Source organism: Mya arenaria, chromosome 13 (genome assembly GCF_026914265.1).
Source record: "Mya arenaria isolate MELC-2E11 chromosome 13, ASM2691426v1".
In the NCBI taxonomy this organism is placed as follows: Eukaryota; Metazoa; Mollusca; class Bivalvia; order Myida; family Myidae; genus Mya; species Mya arenaria.
In genome coordinates this window covers 41,554,413-41,575,189 of record NC_069134.1, presented here as the reverse complement: position 1 = coordinate 41,575,189, position 20,777 = coordinate 41,554,413, and the positions used below count along the sequence as shown (strand labels likewise).

The following is a 20,777-nucleotide window of genomic DNA, read 5'->3' as shown; positions in this document are numbered from 1 at the left end:
CCAAGTTTGGTGGTTTTGATGAAATATGCTGACGATAAAGAATGGATATAAAAAGTTTGATGCGGCCGACAATGACAACAACATGATCCCTATATGTCTGCCTTGTTCCACAGATGATACAACTATTTATAGACCACCATGAAAATGTACAATATTTCAGTATCGAAAACTTTTGGGTTTTTCTACCTTTGTTTCGCATTACTTACCTGGTCATACAGATAGTAGAATGTCACTTTATCTTTTGCGTAGAGCTCTTGAAAGCTTTTTGGAAGGTATCTGACTCTTAGCTCGTATCTGAAATATTGGAAATACAAAAAATAATACATCAAGTTCTTAGCACGTATCAGAAGTATTTGGAAAATACCAAAAAAAAATACATAATGCTATGGAATCGTTTAGGATTTTCTGCATTCTTTTCTATGTTGGAACATAATAATTGGTCTGTTAACATAGTCATATTTTCTGGGACATTTAGCATGTTTGCTTCTTTCATCTTGTCAGGTAGGAATGGTTTTGTAATTAAACGAGCCATCATTTTAACACTAGATAATTCTCCTATATTCCACTAGTAAGGCCAAAAATAATAATTGTGTGGTTATGGTCACATCTTTTCCAAAACCAGGTAGTGTAAGTAGACATATTTTTACTAATATTTTTTTTATTAGGCTTAAAGCTGCACTCTCACAGATTTACCATTTTTCCAACTTTTTTATTTTTTGTCTTGGAAAGAGCAATTTTTTGGGTAATATCTGCAAACCAATGATAAAAGATAACTGACAAAAGATCAGATTGCAGATTTTCATATTTCCGTTCGAAAATTAATGTTATATGGCTTAAACCGTTACTTATAGTTTAAGAAAAATGCATAAAACATCAATTTTTGAACTTAAATATAAAAATCTGTGATCTATTTTTTTTGTCAGCAGTCTTATGTAACTGATTTCCATGGACTTTCGCAAAAATTGGCTTGTTCCAAAACAAAAAATAAAAAAGTTGTCAAAGTTGTTCAATCTGTGAGAGCTACAGCTTGAAAGTATGAACGTTTATGTCATCATTGGGCAATGGCGTTAAAGTTATCATTATTTAACTATAAAGCTTTTTAAAAGGCATATAAAAAAACAGGCACACCAAAAACATTTATATTATTATTATATTTTTTTTATCTTAAAAATAGTAGGGTCAGCGCCTTTTTCGTAGGTTGGTTCAGGGACCCCAAACCAAAATATTATTTTTTCTTGCCTAGTCTGACAACATAGTCTGACTCATGATTCCTGTTTTTATTTTCCTCAAGAATTGAAGACAACTAGACAATTAAACAAGGAAGTTCAATGTTGACTTCAATGAATTGAGGCATTCATTACACATACCAGTTTAAACAATACATTAGCTAGCTACTCCAAAGCTCAAGTTGAAGTAAATGCTAAATGTAGCATTGCAGAATAACCACCAAATCATGCCGCAACTATTTGCAATGAGTGTTTTTATTCTATTTGGCAAGAAGAAAATTGACGCCACTAAAATTTTTCCTTTTCGTGAAAATTCTTACTCTTTGGATCTTTGAAATCTTTATAACATGATGCCAATTTTTACCCATTTGTCCCAGTCAATCAAGGGGCATAACTCATTTAATACCTGATATAACCAGGTGTATGGACAAAGGAAGTGTATGTTAGTGAGTATCCTAAATTGGTTCAGTCAAATTTTCAAGATTTTACACAACCATAATACCATAGACATCCCTAAAGGTCTGTAAAAATTCAAATAATTTCAAATTTTTGAAACCCAGAGAATTAGAAATTTAAAATAACGTTAAAACATGTTAACTTTCTGCCTTAACAATCTTCTAACTTAATTGAATAAATTCACTGCATTGCAAATAATTGTGGCATGATTTGGCGGTTATTTCACACTTCCCCTCCCCCATACCTCCATTCGTCCGGTGGCCTCGATGTCTCATATTTCTGTTTGACCTGGTACATCGTCAGGTTGTTGTGGAGCCAGTAGCTCTCGCGAGACTTTATGTGAACAAGCTTGAGGGCGAAACATTTCCCGAAGAAACGTTCACCTGCTGCAAGGCGGCCGACTACAAGTCTGATGATGTCCTGAAAGTATACAATAAAACTCCATGAGATTGGGTCGTCATCCATATGTCTAAAGAAAAGTGGGTTTTAACAGATAATTGTCAATGCTGAATAATAGCTTGGTGGGTGTGTAAGGGATTCATGCCCAAAGCAGGGTAAAGGGACTTAGACACCTTTTGAAATGGTCTGCAAAGTCGTCATTCATATGCATTTCAAGGTACTATATTTTTATGCAATGTCCAGGCCAAAAATAATAATCTTGAAAGTCTCTTGCAATAAGCTGTGTGAGCCGATTGAAAAAGATGTCTTAATAAATCAAATAGGAGATCGAGAAATATTTCAATAAGTGATAGGTGAAATACTGCTAATTCATGAGACTATTCTCGTTCCTTGCAACAGCAGGGATATTTGCCTTTAAGACAGGCATATATTTTGAACAAGATATTTCTGCTGGTCGGGCTTGAGCCCAAAACCTTTTGGGTTAGAGGCAGACATGATTTACCACTTTACAGAATAACTCTTAACAATATATCCATTGCAAATTCTAAACAGCTTTTCAGAATGAATTGTGTTATCCACAATAGCACAATTTGTAGCACGCTTAGTTTATAGACACAAATAAAACTTGTGGTACAGGTCTAAGGTTTGAGCCCCATTCACAAAATTTTGTTTTAATACCTGCACAAGAAGCTGCTCCCTGTGGTAGACCACCATGGTCGTATAGATCCCACATTGCACCTCCAAAACAGACAAACCCTGCGTCATACTGGGCACTTCAGCAGACCAAATTAATTCCATGCAAACAGGTCACCTAACTTCCCTCAAGACAACACAAAACACCAAAAAAATACATAAAATATCCTCATAACTTTGGTGGTAAGAATTTCGTCACCTATATCTCCTCAAGACAACACAAAACACCAAAGAAATGCACAACTTTTCTCATAACTTTGGTGGTAAGAATTCCATCACCTAAATCCCCTCAAGACATCACAAAACACCAAAGAAATACACAACTTTTCTCATAACTTTGGTGGTAAGAATTTCCGTTTCCAAGACAACATCTTAATCGCAAAATCGCCACTTTTATCACTATGACCTCTGGATGACTTAATCTTTATAGCATCTGCACTAATTAACTATAAAACTGCAACTGCAGAAATCTGACTCACAAATCAAGAAAGTTCAAAATCCATTCACAAAACTTCAACAATCCATTCATTTCCTCCATCTGCCTAGCAAAATCCAAAGACTCATCAGCTCAAAAAATTCCTATCTCCCTGCTTGAGAAAAAAACATTAAAATATGATACATCCAGTTTTATGAGCAACATTCACGTGTGCACTCCTGTGTTTTAAAGCGAAATACCTGCACAATTTACACTGGTTTGAAACTTTTATTGCACCATCACTTCAAGTAATTTTCTTCCCCTCAACATGCTCAGTAATAGAATTTCCCTTCTCCGCAACCTTTAATCATCAGTTTGCCTTTTTCTATGATAAGCCATGTCATGATTAGATGTCAATGTACCTTTCCACCCAGTAATCTTTTTTTTTTCCAGCATAAAATTCAACTAAACTTCAATAGCCAATGCACATAAATCAGTGAGAATCATAGCATTATCCATGTTACTAGAAAACTTCCTTTCAATACTGGCAGAACCTTTTATTATTCCTTATGTTTTTTCCAGAAACAATAAACATTCATCATATGACACACTGTAAAACTCAATCATATTTACACTAATATGAATAAGCAACACTATGTTATCAGCCTATAACTCAAGTCATAACCGCACAATATTTACACAGTTAACATGGATAATCCAGACTTGATCGGCTTATAAGCCAGAAGGCTGATGGTACTTATAAGCCAGTGGGCTGTATAGATATGATGCCCCATATATCACATTATATCATCTGCTCATTAACTCTGTTCATATATTGTTATCTCTTGGTTCATGTTAAGTTATGCCTGTTAGGCCGGAGAAACATTTTTTAAATTCTCATCCCGACCTACCCCTGTCCAAAACACACTGCCCCAACGTTTATTTGACTAAAATTTGGCAAAAAAGTTAGGAAGTGGAGGATATAGTATCAGTTTGGGCACCGGAATGTAACTTGAAATAGTGAAAATTTTATAGCTTTGCACATTCTCAATATTTTATGAAGCAAACATCGAAACCTTGTCGGTTTGTTTTTACAGTCAAAATTGGGGCAACGGTTGACAATTATTAAAGAGTAAAATATTGGCCTTGCTTAACATGTGGTTATTCTTGCAACATGTGTACCATGTTTCATTAGAATATCTTGAAATTTTTCCCCGACATAAGCAACACTGAAGGTATCACAATATCTAAAAAAATCCTCAGCTAATCACAAGCTTAAATGATGGTAAGATATATCCATCCATTCAACCATCTTAATTTATTTTTTTAATCTGGATGAGAATCTTACTCTACTTCTCGGGCCTTATACCTGTCCGAAAGAACGCCTATGTCCAAAAACATGAGAACATGCAGTACTTAAATGAATCCAATTTATTATTTCAAAAGCACATATCCTGCAATTATGTTCTATTTCTATGAGTTCATTTCCATAGCTATCTTTGTTACCCTGCTCTTCAAACAAATAGAAATAGTGTGTTCATTGTATGAATTGTCAAATAAATTCTACAAAAAATGCTAAGTTGTGGCAATTTGGATTGTCCCAATTTATTACTCTTTTTTTGTAGTATCATTTTCTTTTATACAATGTAATTTTGAATATAAAAACTTGATACTAGAGCAAGCGTCAGTTGAGTGTGTAAAAGCTGAGCAAAGCAATATTCAATTTCATTGGATGAAATACTGTTCTTTTTTTGTCTTACCACCAGAGAAAACACTTCAAACAGTAACCACTCGTTGGCATCGAAACACCTGAGGTAGAATAGAATTTAGAAATTATCATTTCTGATCTCTTGGTAGAGAAAGACTGTGGGCCAAACTTTGGCAGTAAATCAATAGTGTGACTCTCTTCTATCAAACAGTAGATTAATTAATTAACATCATATGCATCATTATCCATATAAATTATATTCTTCATATTTAGTTGTTGATTTTGGTTTATAAGTCTATTTTAGCTTGAATTTGAAGACAGCTATACGCTGATATGCATCACCCTATAGTCCTAATGTTTGCTGTGTACAAACTAGTAATTCGGTCCTTTCTTCATGGTTAGTCTCATCAATCCTAAGGGTTGGACACTTGAACCTACTAGACCTGATTCTCACCATCTTCTAGTCCCTTGTACCATGTTTGAGAGGGTTTTTCTTTCTTGTGTCTTTTCATTAACTCCAATATCAGTCAAAATAAGTGGAGCTTTATCAATCAGTATAGCTATCATGTGGATAAATTACAATCAATTCACTTACACCACAAACAAGTTATTGAACATTTCCCTTGACAACATGGTACAATGTACCTAGTTACTGATTTCTTATATAAGGTAACTCATCTTCCCAAACAAACATAAGATACTTGTATTCCAAAGGAAACTTACTTCAAACTATATTTACGGTAAATTGTCACCTGCTCTAAGAAAATAGAGGTCAGTGCAAGAAACATATTTGCAAAGCAGGAAGAGTACAAATTGTAGAAAGGAGTAATTTGCAAAACAGGAGATTTGTGAAACCAGACACTTCATGCAATAATTCTATCAGCATGCCAGAAAATTGTACTGGATTCATTCCAAACTTCCTATTAGCCTTATGTCCAGAGTGTAATTATATTATGTTACATTCAACATTCTGTGTGTTTGTTTGTACTATCTTTTGATCAATGCTAACATAGTTTCAATGACTACCATTAACACTGTTATAGCACTAGCAGATTTAGCACTAGACATTGTTATTTTTTTCTTGAGGCGAATACCTCCAAAACCCCTGCCAACATTTTAAACCATTTAAATCTAATGGTTCTGAGGGAGGTGGCATGTTAAAAGGTGATTGAATGTCAAGGTCGCCCCTGTCAATGTATTAAAAGAAGCTTTTTGGTTTTCAGAGAATATGACCTTGACCTCAATACTGATCTTGGGCCTTCTGTGTAACACATAATTATTGTCCTTATCTTTAGTCAGAGTGATTCCATTCATTCAATTAACTGATTAATTTTAAAAGCTAATCAAAAGACAAAAATCATGATCTATCACTCTTAAACTCAAGTTGAATTTAAGTTTTAAATTAAGTACAGCCCCTTGACAATAGCATTTAGCACACAAAAAACAATTTAGAGTGTCCTGGGATTGCCATCGTCATCTGCCACAGTGCTTCCTTCATTACACTTTATACATACCATGGTAAAATGGACTGACAAAATCTCCTTTATATGAATATGCATGTGTCAGGGGAGACAACTCTTCTACCAATGAAGTTGCAGGTTAAAATGAAATACTCTTCAATAACCCTGTATTGTCAATTGTCTCTGTTACGGCGAGTGGTTTGAGTGACTGTTTTGAAATTTATATTGATGCAGCGGACAGAGTTCAAATCGAGTTTGCACAAGAATACTTTTTCTTCCGGAAAATATTGGTAAATGTGTCTGTGCATATTTCTGCATTTGTTCCTTCTTGAATAAATGAAACTACCTCATTCATTATTCATGATTACAAGATTTTCCTTGCCAAATCGCCCACAGTATACTACAAAGCATAGCTGGTTCCAACATAATATACTAGTTCTGTCTGGACATCACAAAAATTTAGCATACAGAATGAGGAAGACTCTGGACATTGGAGTATAGAATTCCCAATTTCGTGTTTCTATTATTCAGCAGCTGTAGCAGTCAATGCCAAAGATTTATCTACCAATGTCTAGAAATTTCAGATATGTTTTTTTTTCAGAAAATAATTATGTTCTCCCTTCAGAATCTATAAATAACAGAATATAATTATATTTGAAACAGATATTTCAATAACAGATTTTAAAAATAGTATCATTATGCAACATAAAGTTCCAAAACTTCCTGAAATAACCTGATATACTGACATCTGGGATCAAAGATTGTATTCTGCAATGCAGTTTGGTTCAAAGGGAAGTTTTCTATGCAGCTGTGGATCAAGAATGTGTCAAGAGTTACAAAATATTGGCATATGATCAGTTGAATAGTTTAAGCAGTTAATTTTTCTTATCTATTTCAGGATTTAGTCTGATTAATAAAAGGGAGATAACTTAGCTACAGCTAGCTTTGAGTTACTCATCATGAGATGACAGATGCAAATTATTGCCTATAATACCTATCAGAATCTCCCAAGGATAGAATTATGCATGTGGAAATAAATTATCAGGTTTTAATATTACATGTCCTGACTGTTATTGATCCCTCTGCCAAATCTTTATCCAACTGATTTTGCAGATTTCTGGACAATACTAGTATTACATTTTTTCTCCGTTTTGAATCTACCTGTATATCTAAATGTCAACATTAATCTCACTATTTGATTGGTCTAGAGTTGGTTTACAGCAATCACGTGGAGGGAGTGTATAATCCATACACCCATTGTTATTTCAAAGCTTAATAATTTTTTACAAATTTTAATTTTTTAATCGTCATAATTTTAGTAACTTCCTACGCGGGTGTATATCTCATTCATCCCTAGCTACTACCAGCACAAGTAATGATACTATCTACTTTCCTCTATTGACTCATTGGTGTTCAAAATTATATTTTGTCTAATGGGTTGACAGTGTTTTTTCGGCAGTTCGTGTTTTTAATCAGGTTTATCGGTAAATTTAAACAAAAGTTGGATGAGTAGACAAAATAAAATCTCGAACACTAGCTAACTAAACTATTTTAGTATGTATTAACCAAAATAAAACAGAAATGCAACTGTATCATATTAAAACCATTTATTTTTGGTAAATACATAGGAATAAATTTGAACTGTTACTTAAAGCAAATGTTGAACTTCTTGACGTTTTTTTCTAAAACACATGTGCATTTTTCTAACAATTTCAAAGCACACGCTCCTACCTCCCTCCCAAGACACAGAACAGACACATTACTTCACTTTGACGTCACAGGGAGCCTGTCAGAGATTAAAACCGTGGTAGAACTATGATTGATAGCAAGATTCTTTGCATCAGGCCAAACAAAAAATAATGTTGTAATTCCAGTTACAGACCAAGTCCCATCTTGGCCTAAATTGTTAACATTTTTCAAAATATACTTATCCAAAGAATGCGGCACCATTATAAGTACATTTTTAGGTGATACAATTTACATGTGTTGTGTGACTTTCTTGGTTAATGTCAAAATAATATGTACATAAGTGAACAATACAACAACATACAAACTTTGTACATAATCTCCATCTCGTTCATCATGTTATCATCTTAAACAAAGTTCTGAACAATCTGCCAAAATTTTTGTTTGGCCTGAGTATGTCTGTCAGAAATGCATGCTATATCATATATCAGCGGCCTTCTATGTAAAAACCTAACATTTCTCATCTGAACAGTTCATAATCAGGTATTTTTCATCTCTTACAAGAATACAGAAATAAAACACTTTTTATCGGAAAGCTGAGAAAATAAACAACAAACTTTCATCACCAGATTGTTTTGATTTCTTACTGGGAGAAAAGGTAGCAACTATGTAAGAGCATAATTCACATTTAAGGCCACAGATAAAATTGTTGTTTTGATTTCTTACTGGGAGAAAGGGTAGCAACTATGTAAGAGCATAATTCACATTTAAGGCCACAGATAAAATTGTATGTTTTGGGTGGGTAGTTTGGTGGTGTGTTTGTTTGTTTTTTAGTTTCAGACCTTTTAAAGCTGCACTCTCACAGATCGACCAATTTGACAAAAAAATTTTTTTTTTGTCTCAGAATCAGCTGATTTGGGAATATAACAAAAGAACAGACCTCAATTGTATCAAACCTGCAGAAAAATGCAATTTCCATAAGAGTGTTTTGCAACGCTTTTAGCCATTAAACATCAATTTCCAAACATAAATACTAAATCTTGAGATTTGATCCTTTGTCAGCAGTCTTATATTACTGGTTTTCAGACATCTACCGAAATTTTGGCTTATTCCAAGAAATTTTTATAAAGTTGTCAAAACAGCCAATCTGTGAGAGTGCAGCTTTAAAGCCCTATTAATGAAAATCTGTATATGACCACTTCGGGTTCTAAAGAGCTTTCGAATCACAGGTAATTCTGTGGGTCTGTTCTGAAATTTTAAGGCCAAACAAACTATGATTTCATGATTTATGAATGAGCTCGGCCACTGTAAGACAATTACTGAACATTTATCAAAATGATAACACTTCGTTCTAATTTAAAATCTTGGTGAAAGGGGCAATGTGATGTCATGTGGTGTGTAATCTTATTTATACTCGCACTCATTGCGAGTGCTCCATTAAGATTGTTAGTCATTTTAGGTTTTTGGAGCATAGTGCACAGACAGTAAGCCTGGTTAGAGCTACCCTAATTCTTTAACGTGCACCAGTGTAAAGCACTGTCACACGGGACCCCCATGTAATGTTCCTCCCGGAAGATGATCAGATTTATTTTTTTATGCGGCGGGGAATGGAACCTGCAACCCCTGGATTGACAGTCAAGTGTGTTAAATTACCACTAGACCACGGATCCAGCATTGGAATCACCGGACTGAGGTGTTGGAATCCCCTTCTGGGGTAAATCACATATTCCTTACTGACACCCAGTGATCAAAATTAGCACATTTTCTAAAACTCTGGATTTTATATAGCAAAATGGGTATTTTTTTTATGCCAAATACTTGAGTAAGAATTTAGTATATTCATTCAAAGACTAAAAAAAATGTCACCCCAGCACTCAATGTTTCTAACAAGCTATCTGAGTTGCCAATACCATTGAGTTGGTGTTGAAGCTTATAATTACATTATTGATGGATAACACACTTCTGGACTTTAATGGACACCAACCGGCAACACTCCAAAAATGAAACGCTGGCTTTCTGCAAGATAGTTGTACCTCATTTACAGAAATAGATGGCATTACAACAGCCTTGCCCTTAGCCATCGAGATGTATTATTGAAGGTTAAACCTTAAACCTCTTGTATGAAAGTCATCCAAGGACAAAGAAAAAAGTCTGAAGCCCTGGACAGGTGTTGAAGCCAGCTGCCAACATCTGCCCCCTTGTCCATCAAATGGTCATCAGAGAGAGCAGTGACTCTCATCAGACAATTACTGGACATTTACTTCTGCCAATCATCAATGCATATATTTTCTGAAGTCCATCAATTCAAACTTAATTCCTCCACCAGCGACTGGGAAACCCATTCGATTTACAATTTACGATATTTGTGCATAGAAATGAAGAAATCTCACATAGAATTTGCAACAGATGCAATCAACCTCACATTAATTTTCGTGAAGTTTGATGCATTTTGAGTCTGGATGCTTAACACAATTAAACTATTGTAAATTAAGATTTTCTCAACAATACAAAAGATTTGGACTGCAGCACTGAGGTGCTGAAAAGCAACACAATGTCTAACACAGAACCATTTAAATAAACATTTTGAGCAACTTTCTCTGCACGTTTTTTAATCAAGTTTAGATGGGGGTTTTTTTATAAAAAAATGGCCTTAGATTTTGTCTCATGATGTGATATTTTCTCATCAGGAAAATACCTCCCCAATCCCTCCTCCAACCTCACCCCCCAACCCAGCCATCTCAATGTAATCTTTCAGATCAGATAAATGTTGTAACTGCCTTAAAAAGCAGAGAAAATGACATTCACTAGTGTTTGCATATTTGTGTGGGCAGATGACAATTGCAGAATTATCATATTTTCTGTTCATTAATTTTATCCACGGTAAATCAATTTTGACGAATGCCAAAAAAAACATCAAATAAGTCCAATTTTGATGATCTACAAAAAATAAAGGGTAACTAGACCTGCGGCCTACGTTACACGCTCAGTCTTTTATCTGTAGATTGCCGAATTTGACCTCTACAATATACACTGTTTTTTTTTTCTCTTACTGTTTTGGGAAATTGCGGCAGGGGACTTTCATTTTGTCCACCATTGGGAATTACAATTTTGCCTAGAAATGAACAATAATGTTTCATGAAGAGAAAGAAAGACAAAAGGAAGTCATAGGGTTTGTTTCTAATACATCAACTCTTTCATACAAAAATATTTTGGATCAAAAAAACAAAAAGAGTTTTAAAAAATCAAAACATAAATTTTGGATTTTTTTTCACATTTGGGAAAAAAGTATATGTTTTTGCAATGCCAGTGTGACCCAAGTTGGTCAGAATAAAACAGGCGATCAAGAATAAATAAAAGAGCGACTCAGACAAAACTGTTTGCAAGGTTCGGCTTGTACAGCTGCCAATGTTCGGCTGCCATGGAAACTCCATAGCTCCAAATAATTATATTGTTTAAAGAATTCCATAAGTTTTATTAAAGCAATGCCACAAAAAGATCATAACAAGACCAAATAATTATATCTTGAAGACTAACCACATGCTTCCGGAACAATAAAACACCACTTCGAAGCTATGCAATACCCCCCCCACCCCCCCCCCCAACAGTATTCACAGAAGTTCACCAATCGAAAAACAACATCATGGAAATGTTTGCAACAAAGGAACAATGCTCTAAATAAGTTGTACAGGCACATCAATAAAAGAGAAAGAGATTCAATCATCCTCTTGCTAACAATACTAGAAGATAAGCTAAATATGTGATGATCAGGGTAGTCAAGAGAGGTTTGTTTGTTGGTTTAAGGGGGGGAAACATGTGGAGCCAAGTTTCTATACTCTTGGAGAAAATTAACATCATAAGAACAAATGATCTGTGAGAACATAAATAAACAATAAAATGTGCCAGCTCCAAAATTAGATTTAATTCACTGTTACAACTCCCTACTCATGCATTCCAGAGTCTCTTGCAACATGTATACCAAGTTTCAATTGCATTTTTTGAACGGTTTTAGAGCTATGACTAAAGAATCAAGTTTTTGCACTACGACAACAACCCAGCCCCAACGACAACAACCCGGAACCAACAACAATCACCAGGCACTGACGACAACAACCTGAGGCACCAACGACAACCCCGGCACCAACAACAACAACCGGACACCAACGACACCAAGGCCATGACAATACCTTGACATGTCCGAAAACAGACAAGCTTAATAAGAGACAAAAAACAACTCTTGATCAACGAGGCCGTGGCTCATGAAAATATGTAAGGAACTAACACACTCAATGGTGATAGTGCTACCGTTAGTTTCAGGAAGATCTGTCTTGAAATGTAGAAGTAGATCATTAATACAATGAAAACTATATGAACAATCCCTGAGTAGGCAAAAACTACCCTGTTTAGATGCAAAAGGCAAGGGCCTTGAGACAACAATGAACAATGCCACAAACACTAAGCATGTTACAGACCACATTGTGAGAATAAAATGATAGTAAGTATAGTAAGCCTTGTTTGGTCAAAATGTTTTGACTTACAAATTAGCTAGTCACACAAAATACAGTGGTTGAAATTAGCACAAGCCTGCAAGTCCTGCACTGCTAAATTGTTTTCCAGGCTTGCTCAAATTCCGGATCTGATACAGCAGGGCTTGTTGAAATTTGTTGATGGCAAGCAGTGTTATAAGGATTGGGACTTGTTTATCCTACAGTCTGATTTCAATGACTGAAAATATGTTCAGGTATTTCACTCACCTTAACGTCTGTAGCATCGCCATATTTCACCATGTTGAACCCCCCGTTGGGTAGGTGCACTTTCAAAATGGACCGGTCCATTAGGAATTTCTTGATCTTGGAGTCAAAGGTTGATATTGACTCTAGGTCAAGGTCACTGTCTATCACAAAATCAGCACAAGTGTCACATTCACCATCTTGGATGAGCTTCCATAGTTTGCTCCATCGGGCTACCTGAAATGAGAAAGATGAATCTAAATGTTAAATTATGGCTATTAACATACAAGATAACAGGCACTCGCTACACATATGCATTCTAATCCTCTGCCTACATATAACTTCTGAAATCTTTCGAACTGCAATAAAAAACACACACAAAAAAAAACGAATACTTCCAAACGTATAATTCCAAACAGAAAATTAAGATGCCAAAAATGTGAATTTTTACATACAGTTTGAGAGCACTTTGTAATGGTGAGAATATGATAGATTGTACAAAGAGTACCGTATTATATCATGCATAGGACGCACTTTTTACCCCCAATTCTCGTCTTAAAAATTGCCTGCGTCCTTTCTATGCTATTAGAATTTCATCTGTTTTTTTCCAAGTCCATTTCAGGTCGTAAATATCGGACCGGGGAAGAACGCAGTAATAGTAAGTATCTGTACTGCGTCACCGAAGAGAACAACTGACATAGGTAAAATCACGCAAGTTAACACACGCAGAAATATATTGAATGTTTACTTTAAAATGATTTATTGAGAAATAAATTGAAAACAAACATGAGTGTCTACTTTTTTACAAAAGGGACGCTACTCACAAAAACTCAATGTGAGTCAGCATTTAACTGGAGTGAGTTATAACGGCAACGGAAAATCGGGAAAGGAGGTAAATATCAAATAATCGTTGTTCATGATTTTAATGTTTCTATATTTTACAAAACATTTTGTTGTATGTTAGTTTAAAAAAAAATAATAAAGAAATGTGCATAACACAAAGTAGCATTATTGTCACTATCAAATCTGTTCAAATGTGCGAAGGTGTGAAAAACACCCGCTGTGTGTCATTAGAAAAACATCAATAGAACGAACTATTGCGATGGTAATACCGTATGGTTGTTTGTTCGCACTTTACCCGTCGTGCCTTCCGCTGGCAAGGATAATTACCGACACGCATTAATTATGCCTGACATGCTTTATTCCGCGCAGCGACAAGCCTTATCAAAACAATCATCAGTTTTGACAATACACAGTTTTGCAACGGTTGACTGTCATTCAGAATGCATGTCGGAACTATTGCAACGGTTGCAATGGTTGACTGTCAGTCAGAAGGCGTGTCGGGACTATTACAGCATTTGTATAAGTCTTATAATGTTCTCAAAATGTCAAGACTTATATCATTGTTGTGTACACTAATTAAATTACCGAAATGCTAAATTACCGAAATACGACGATAATTATCGAAATACTCAAGACAGTTATCGAAATATGCCTTATATACATTTTTTTTTTTTACTTCAATATATGTTATAAATACTTGACCAACCTCGATTTTTCGGCTCCGATTTTGACATTTTTTCGCTGCATCCTATCTTATATATTAAGTGTTTTTACCCGTTTTTTCAACTATTTTTTTGCCTGCGTCCTATCTATGCTAGCGTCCTATACATGATATAATACGGTATATTTATGAAAAAGAAAAAAAATCAATAAATTTCACATTTTTTGGCATTGTAATTTTTAGATGGGAACTATACCATAAAAAAACAATTAACTTTGAAAATCTGTTGCCAATGCTCTGTCAGCCCTACTTCAAGCTTCGCCACTGATTACAGACATAATAAAAGAACATAATTTGCCAAATTTATATAAACTTCCAGCAGCAGTGAAATGGACAAGTACACCATCATCTGTTTATTCTTTAAAAGTTTGTCCATCTGAAATATTAACAGTTTAAGGTACATAGCTATGGCAATATAATTACCTTCATTCTTTGTATTATATTCATAATGAATGTTCTTTTCAAGAGTTTATAAACTCAGATGACTTTCCAGGATATGAATCACTACTATGAAATATATGAGTTCTAGAATTATTGTAACAACAATCCCATTAAAAGTATCATCCATAATAAAGAAAAGCTATTGATGTCTGTGTAGTGAATTAAAACACATATATTTTTTATTTAATCCACTTTGTCCATCACTGATGTGACTCAAGTCCTAAGTCCACTTTTACTGACATGAGTATCAAGGAAATAAATTCAAATACATCGGAGGGAAGGAAACATGAGAACAATATTCATTCTCCTCTCAAGCATTTTGAACTGACCTGACCATAAAATGTCAAAGGTTTTCTGGCATATGTGGAAGAAATTATGAGCACTCATTACTACAAATGATGTTTATATTTGCAGCAAATGTTCACCTTCAAAAAATATCTGACATGATTTATAAAGATTAAGCTAAATGAAAACCAAGCCACCACCAAGCAAACGAGCTGAGCCACCGCCAAGCAACATCAATGTCAATTCAAACATCAATGCCAAGTAAACGCCAATGCCAAGCATTAACCCCATGTCAAGCAAACCCCAATGCAAAGTGAGCGCAAATGCCAATGCATGGAGCCAAGGACAATGCGTGGAGCAAAGGACAATGCCAAGCAAACCCCAATGCCAAGCAAATCCCAATGCCAAGCAAACCCCAATGCCAAGCAAACCCCAATACCAAGCAAATCCCAATACCAAGCAAAGCCCAATACCAAGCAAATCCCAATGCCAAGCAAATCCCAATGCCAAGCAAATCCCAATACCAAGCAAAGCCCAATACCAAGCAAATCCCAATACCAAGCAAACCCCAATGCCAAGCAAAGCCCAATACCAAGCAAATCCCAATACCAAGCAAAGCCCAATACCAAGCAAATCCCAATACCAAGCAAATCCCAATGCCAAGCAAATCCCAATACCAAGCAAATCCCAATGCCAAGCAAATCCCCATACCAAGCAAAGCCCAATACCAAGCAAATCCCAATGCCAAGCAAACCCCAATGCCAAGCAAATCCCAATACCAAGCAAATCCCAATACCAAGCAAACACCAATGCCAAGCAAACCCCAATACCAAGCAAAGCCCAATTCCAAGCAAATCCCAATGCCAAGCAAAGCCCAATACCAAGCAAACACCAATGCCAAGCAAACCCCAATACCAAGCAAAGCCCAATACCAAGCAAATCCCAATGCCAAGCAAATCCCAATACCAAGCAAACACCAATGCCAAGCAAATCCCAATACCAAGCAAAGCCCAATACCAAGCAAATCCCAATACCAAGCAAATCCCAATGCCAAGCAAACCCCAATGCCAAGCAAACCCCAATGCCAAGCAAACCCCAATGCCAAGCAAATCCCAATGCCAAGCAAACCCCAATGCCAAGCAAAGCCCAATACCAAGCAAATCCCAATACCAAGCAAACCCCAATGCCAAGCAAAGCCCAATACCAAGCAAATCCCAATACCAAGCAAATCCCAATACCAAGCAAATCCCAATGCCAAGCAAACCCCAATGCCAAGCAAACCCCAATGCCAAGCAAACCCCAATGCCATGAGCAAACCAAAATGCCAAGCAACCCCCAATGCCTTGAGCAAACCCCAATCCCAAGTAAATGCCAATGCCTAGCAAACACCAATGCCTTCAGCAAACCCTAATGCCGAGTAAATGCCAATGCCTAGCAAACCCAAATGCCAAGTAAACACCATTGCCAAGCAAATCCCAATGCCAGGCAAACAACAATGCCAAGCAAACACCAATGCCAAGTAAACCAAAAAGCCAAGTTAACCCAAATGCCTAGCACGCAATTGATGCTAACACTCTTATGATCCTTAGGTTATGTTTGCAGTATGTATATGAACAAAACTGCAACTGCACATTGACTCTTGCAATATGTTTACCAAGTTCCATGTGAATATCTCCAACTGATTAGTTTATAAATGCCAAGGGATTAAAGTTATTGCACCCCACCCAAGAATTTGACATCAACGCATGCTTCTCTTGGCAGTGTGCCCTCTTCCCCCGGCGAAATAATGACCATGGTCGACCATGGTCCCCATGGTTTTTGACAGTTTTTGACGGTCAACCATGTTTTTTCATGGTTAACCATCAAGTACCGTGGGAAAATCATTGCCTAGACCACGGTCGACCATGGTAGACCATGGTCGACCGTGGTCGACCATGGTCTACCATGGTACAAAAAAATATCACCATGGTATACCATGGTTTGACCATGGTCGACCATGGTCTACCATGGTACAAAAAAAGATCACCATGGTATACCATGGTTTTTGAAGGTCAACCATCAAGTACCGTGAAAACCCCCACAGTAGACCATGGTACAAAAGTTTTACTCCGAGAGTCACCATTTCAACCATGGTCTACCATGGTACACCAAGGTTGACCATGGTCAGCCACTGTGACAGTTTACCATAGTCTACCATCATCCTTTTTTATCTGATTCTTTACTTTGGATAAGTCTAAAAATGATTTGTTGATTTTGGTAAATAACAGAAATAGCAACTTAATAAATGTGGTCTTATTCTTTACTGATATTTAGTAAACACACAACTTGTCAACAACAGAAGTTGTGTTTCAGTATTAACCCTTTACCAGCTGTTCTGCTAATTTTAGACTCATCCACAACGAAAGCATCTGATGGAAAGGAAGAATATCTATTGGAAAGGAAGAATGCCAAATTTGAAAACCTTTGAAAACAATTTGTGGGAAATAGAGCATTTGCTCATTAATGAGCATCTATGCTCCATTCCTCTGTGAAATGATGTTCTTGTGTTTAATTACTGTTCAAGAACTATGCAAAACTGTACTAGAACAGTAACTGATCACTTTTAAGAACAGTTGTACTTGAACAGTTCAAGAATACTTTTTAAGAACAGTTCTTGAATTTTTTAAAGACTATTGTTGTTCTAATACTGTTCTATATTAAAGTCTTAACTACAATATAAGAACAGTTCATGAATAGTGTTTGCACTTAAAATGTTCTTGAACTGTTCATAAAGACAAGTTGGCACATTTAAAGAATAGTTTATGAACTTTTATGTTCTTGAAATGTTCTTTTTTAAACAATTTGGCACATCATAGGAACAGCTTATGAACATGGCAAGTTCTTAAAATGTTCTGCATATGTCTTTGAAAGGAAACTTGTACAAAAACAAGTAGTTGCATCAGCAACAGGCAGGAAGTTGAGGTAGCTGTGGTTACAACTGGCTGGTGCATTTAGTGTAACACATTTGGCCCAGTTATAACCCAAAGATTATAAATAAAAAATAACAAACGTCAAGAAAATTCCATATCAAAATAGCATGAACATTAAAATTAAATTTATTTTAATTAAAGCACCACATATATCATATGTATCATGTAAGGTGCCATGGATTGCTGGTCACATTGCCTGGATACAGTAATTTATATTTTTTATATATATTTTTTTAATAGATTTTTTTATTTATTTTTTGTCAAGATTTTGTCAAGTTATTAGTAACTTTTTTTCATGAAAAATGTGGAATATTTTTTAAAATGACATATATTCACTATCTTGTCAAAAAAAAAAAAAAAAAAAAATATTTTATTTTATATAAAATTACTGTATCCAGGCAATGTGACGAGCACCTGTGGTCAACACTGGTTAATTAGTTGTTAAACCGGTTAAATATAATATTTACAAAATACTATAGCCATATTCTAACGTAGCTATATATAACTATATTCTAACGGTTACGCATTTAAGACGAAACGCTCTTCACTGGCGGAGATAGTTTCGAACGCCCGCCATTTTTGTCGAAATATAATGCGCCAAATAAACTGATGTCTTGTTTCGTTTATTTTAGGTAAGTTCAAGCGATGTAAGGAGTATAATTCAGTAACGTTTATAACGATCTTTTACGCTAATATTATTGTTTAAAATAACATAGCAACATTTTGAAGTAATGAGCAAATATGTTTTGTTGTAATACATTTTCGCGACAAACATACGAAATACGTTTGTGTAGAAACACAGTTAAATGCTTGTTTTTGACTAGCGTTCAGCTAATACTTAATTTATATATATATTAAAGCAGCTTTTAAATTTGTTTCTTAACGTTGGTAAGCTATTTTTGTCGAGAAAAAGGATCAATTGTAATGGGCCGGCAGCGATGCAAAAGTGGGTGGGGAAGGTCAAAAACTAAAACCTTTAAAAAAGTTTTTATTGTTTTGAGGAACGATCTTTTAGGGGAGTGAAACATATATTTTTGGCGACATGTTAGTAGGGAGTTAACAAATTTTACAATAGAATATTAATATTTTTTATAAAAAAAACTTTCACATTTATTCTAAAAAGTCTGTTGACATTATCACTTTGTTTTCATGTCAAAATGCTCCAGACTACCTATTTAACAATGTTGTGAGTTCGTTATTATATCTTGTCAAATAAAAAATAAAAGTTCTTCAGGTTAATAATGAAAAGTAGTGGATGAGAGATCATTTCCGGGTTACAAATATGTTAATATCTTTTTAAATATAGCTGCAATCAAAACAAAGACATTGTTGATTGGACAGTTTCAATAACTTCGACTCAGTCACAAATATACTCTTTATGTTTAAAGACAATACAGCTTTTTGATTTGAAATCTGATAAAATCTTATATCATAAAATATGCTCAAATCCTAATTACAGCTTCTCATGTTGCAATGGATAAATGGGTATGAATCATGCTTGTTAAATATTGAACCTCAAAACTAAGAAGAAATTGATTTTTTTAACATTTTTAAATTTTGGTCCTTCAATGGACTTTTGCATCGCTGCCAACCCTTGACCTTTTAAATAACCACTATGCAAGCAAATTATGGTTAAGTGTCTGAAATGTTGTTTCGTCTATTTTAGCCAACCCAAAGGAGCTAACAAATAAATCATCAGTCCTCAAACGAATCAACCAGTGAAGGAGAAAAACATTCAAAGCCGTAAATTGTCAAATCCATCAGTGAGTAGACTATTTTTTAAAGCAAATGGTAAGATTTTCATTCTGGTTTTGAAAACAATATGGTTGGATGTGTGGAGTGGATTTTATATGTAACAGACAAACACTAATGAGAATCTTTAAAAAAAAATCAGACTCAATAAATTTGAGCTCTTTGGTTCGAAAGAATTAAATAAGCTATCATTAATTTATATACCTGCAACATTGAAATCTTAATTCGCACTGATTTGATAACCAACTGGCCGTTAGTTATTTGAAAATGTTGGCAGTACAAATAAATAAAAGAAATATTTTTCAGGTTGGAAGATGGATGTCAAAGTCTTAGACAACGAAAGGCTTCCAGAGTTAAGAAAAGACCACTTCAACAAAAACAATCATGCAAAGAATGACTGCAAAAAATCTTTTCGCAGATGCGTTTCATCATCAAGTGTATAAGGAAAAGGGACCTGGGTACAGAGACTAGATGTAAATGTCAAGGACTGAAATGAGCAATTCAATGGTTTCTTACTAATTGTGTTTATATGCGTCATAAGAAATTAAAACTGTTATAAATGGATGTGTAGTAATGATGAAATTATCACCTTGTGTCAAATGACATTAACTATTCATGAATTTAGTTCATGAATGACATTTTGGAAAAATAATGTTCATGAACTGTCAAGTTCATTTACTAAGCAGGAGTTCATGAACTTAGTGGAAGTTCATGAACATGATTTGTCCAAATTGTCATTCATGAATAGTTCATGTTATTCTCATCAAACGCTTGACGTCACTGACATGGATAAGTAATTTGCTGGACTAAAGAAGCTCGATACATGGAAAATGATAAATGCGAATCAATTAATACGCTGTCGTTCTAGAATCAAAATAACAACTGTATGACTAACTTTTATCAGTAAATACAAAACTGAGTTTGGCGCGCTGATGCAAAAAATTAAGTCATTAATAACTATGCATTTAAACTCCAGAATTACCTTTAAGAACCATT

At 35.1% G+C, this 20,777-nt stretch overlaps 1 protein-coding gene and 1 long non-coding RNA gene across 13 annotated transcripts in view; one reads left to right on the top strand and one right to left on the bottom strand.

Moving 5' to 3' along the window:
* Positions 1 to 20,777, bottom strand: part of LOC128213060 (focal adhesion kinase 1-like) — a 105,690-nt gene that overhangs the window by 48,899 nt on the left and 36,014 nt on the right. For 11 of the 12 annotated variants that reach the window (XM_052918568.1, XM_052918558.1, XM_052918560.1 and 8 more), the window contains 3 exons: positions 12,795 to 13,007; positions 1,927 to 2,102; positions 207 to 294 (listed from right to left, as the gene is read on the bottom strand). In XM_052918568.1, the coding sequence (XP_052774528.1) occupies positions 207 to 294; positions 1,927 to 2,102; positions 12,795 to 12,875 (345 nt within the window). In that variant the 5' untranslated portion in view covers positions 12,876 to 13,007. Of the gene's footprint in view, positions 1 to 206; positions 295 to 1,926; positions 2,103 to 12,794; positions 13,008 to 14,757; positions 14,882 to 20,777 lie in introns of those variants that run through there. The other variant, XM_052918567.1, reaches the window with a different exon arrangement.
* LOC128213062 (uncharacterized) lies at positions 19,477 to 20,345 on the top strand. The gene is made up of 2 exons (XR_008257674.1): positions 19,477 to 19,792; positions 20,088 to 20,345. It is a non-coding gene; the product is annotated as an uncharacterized LOC128213062 (long non-coding RNA).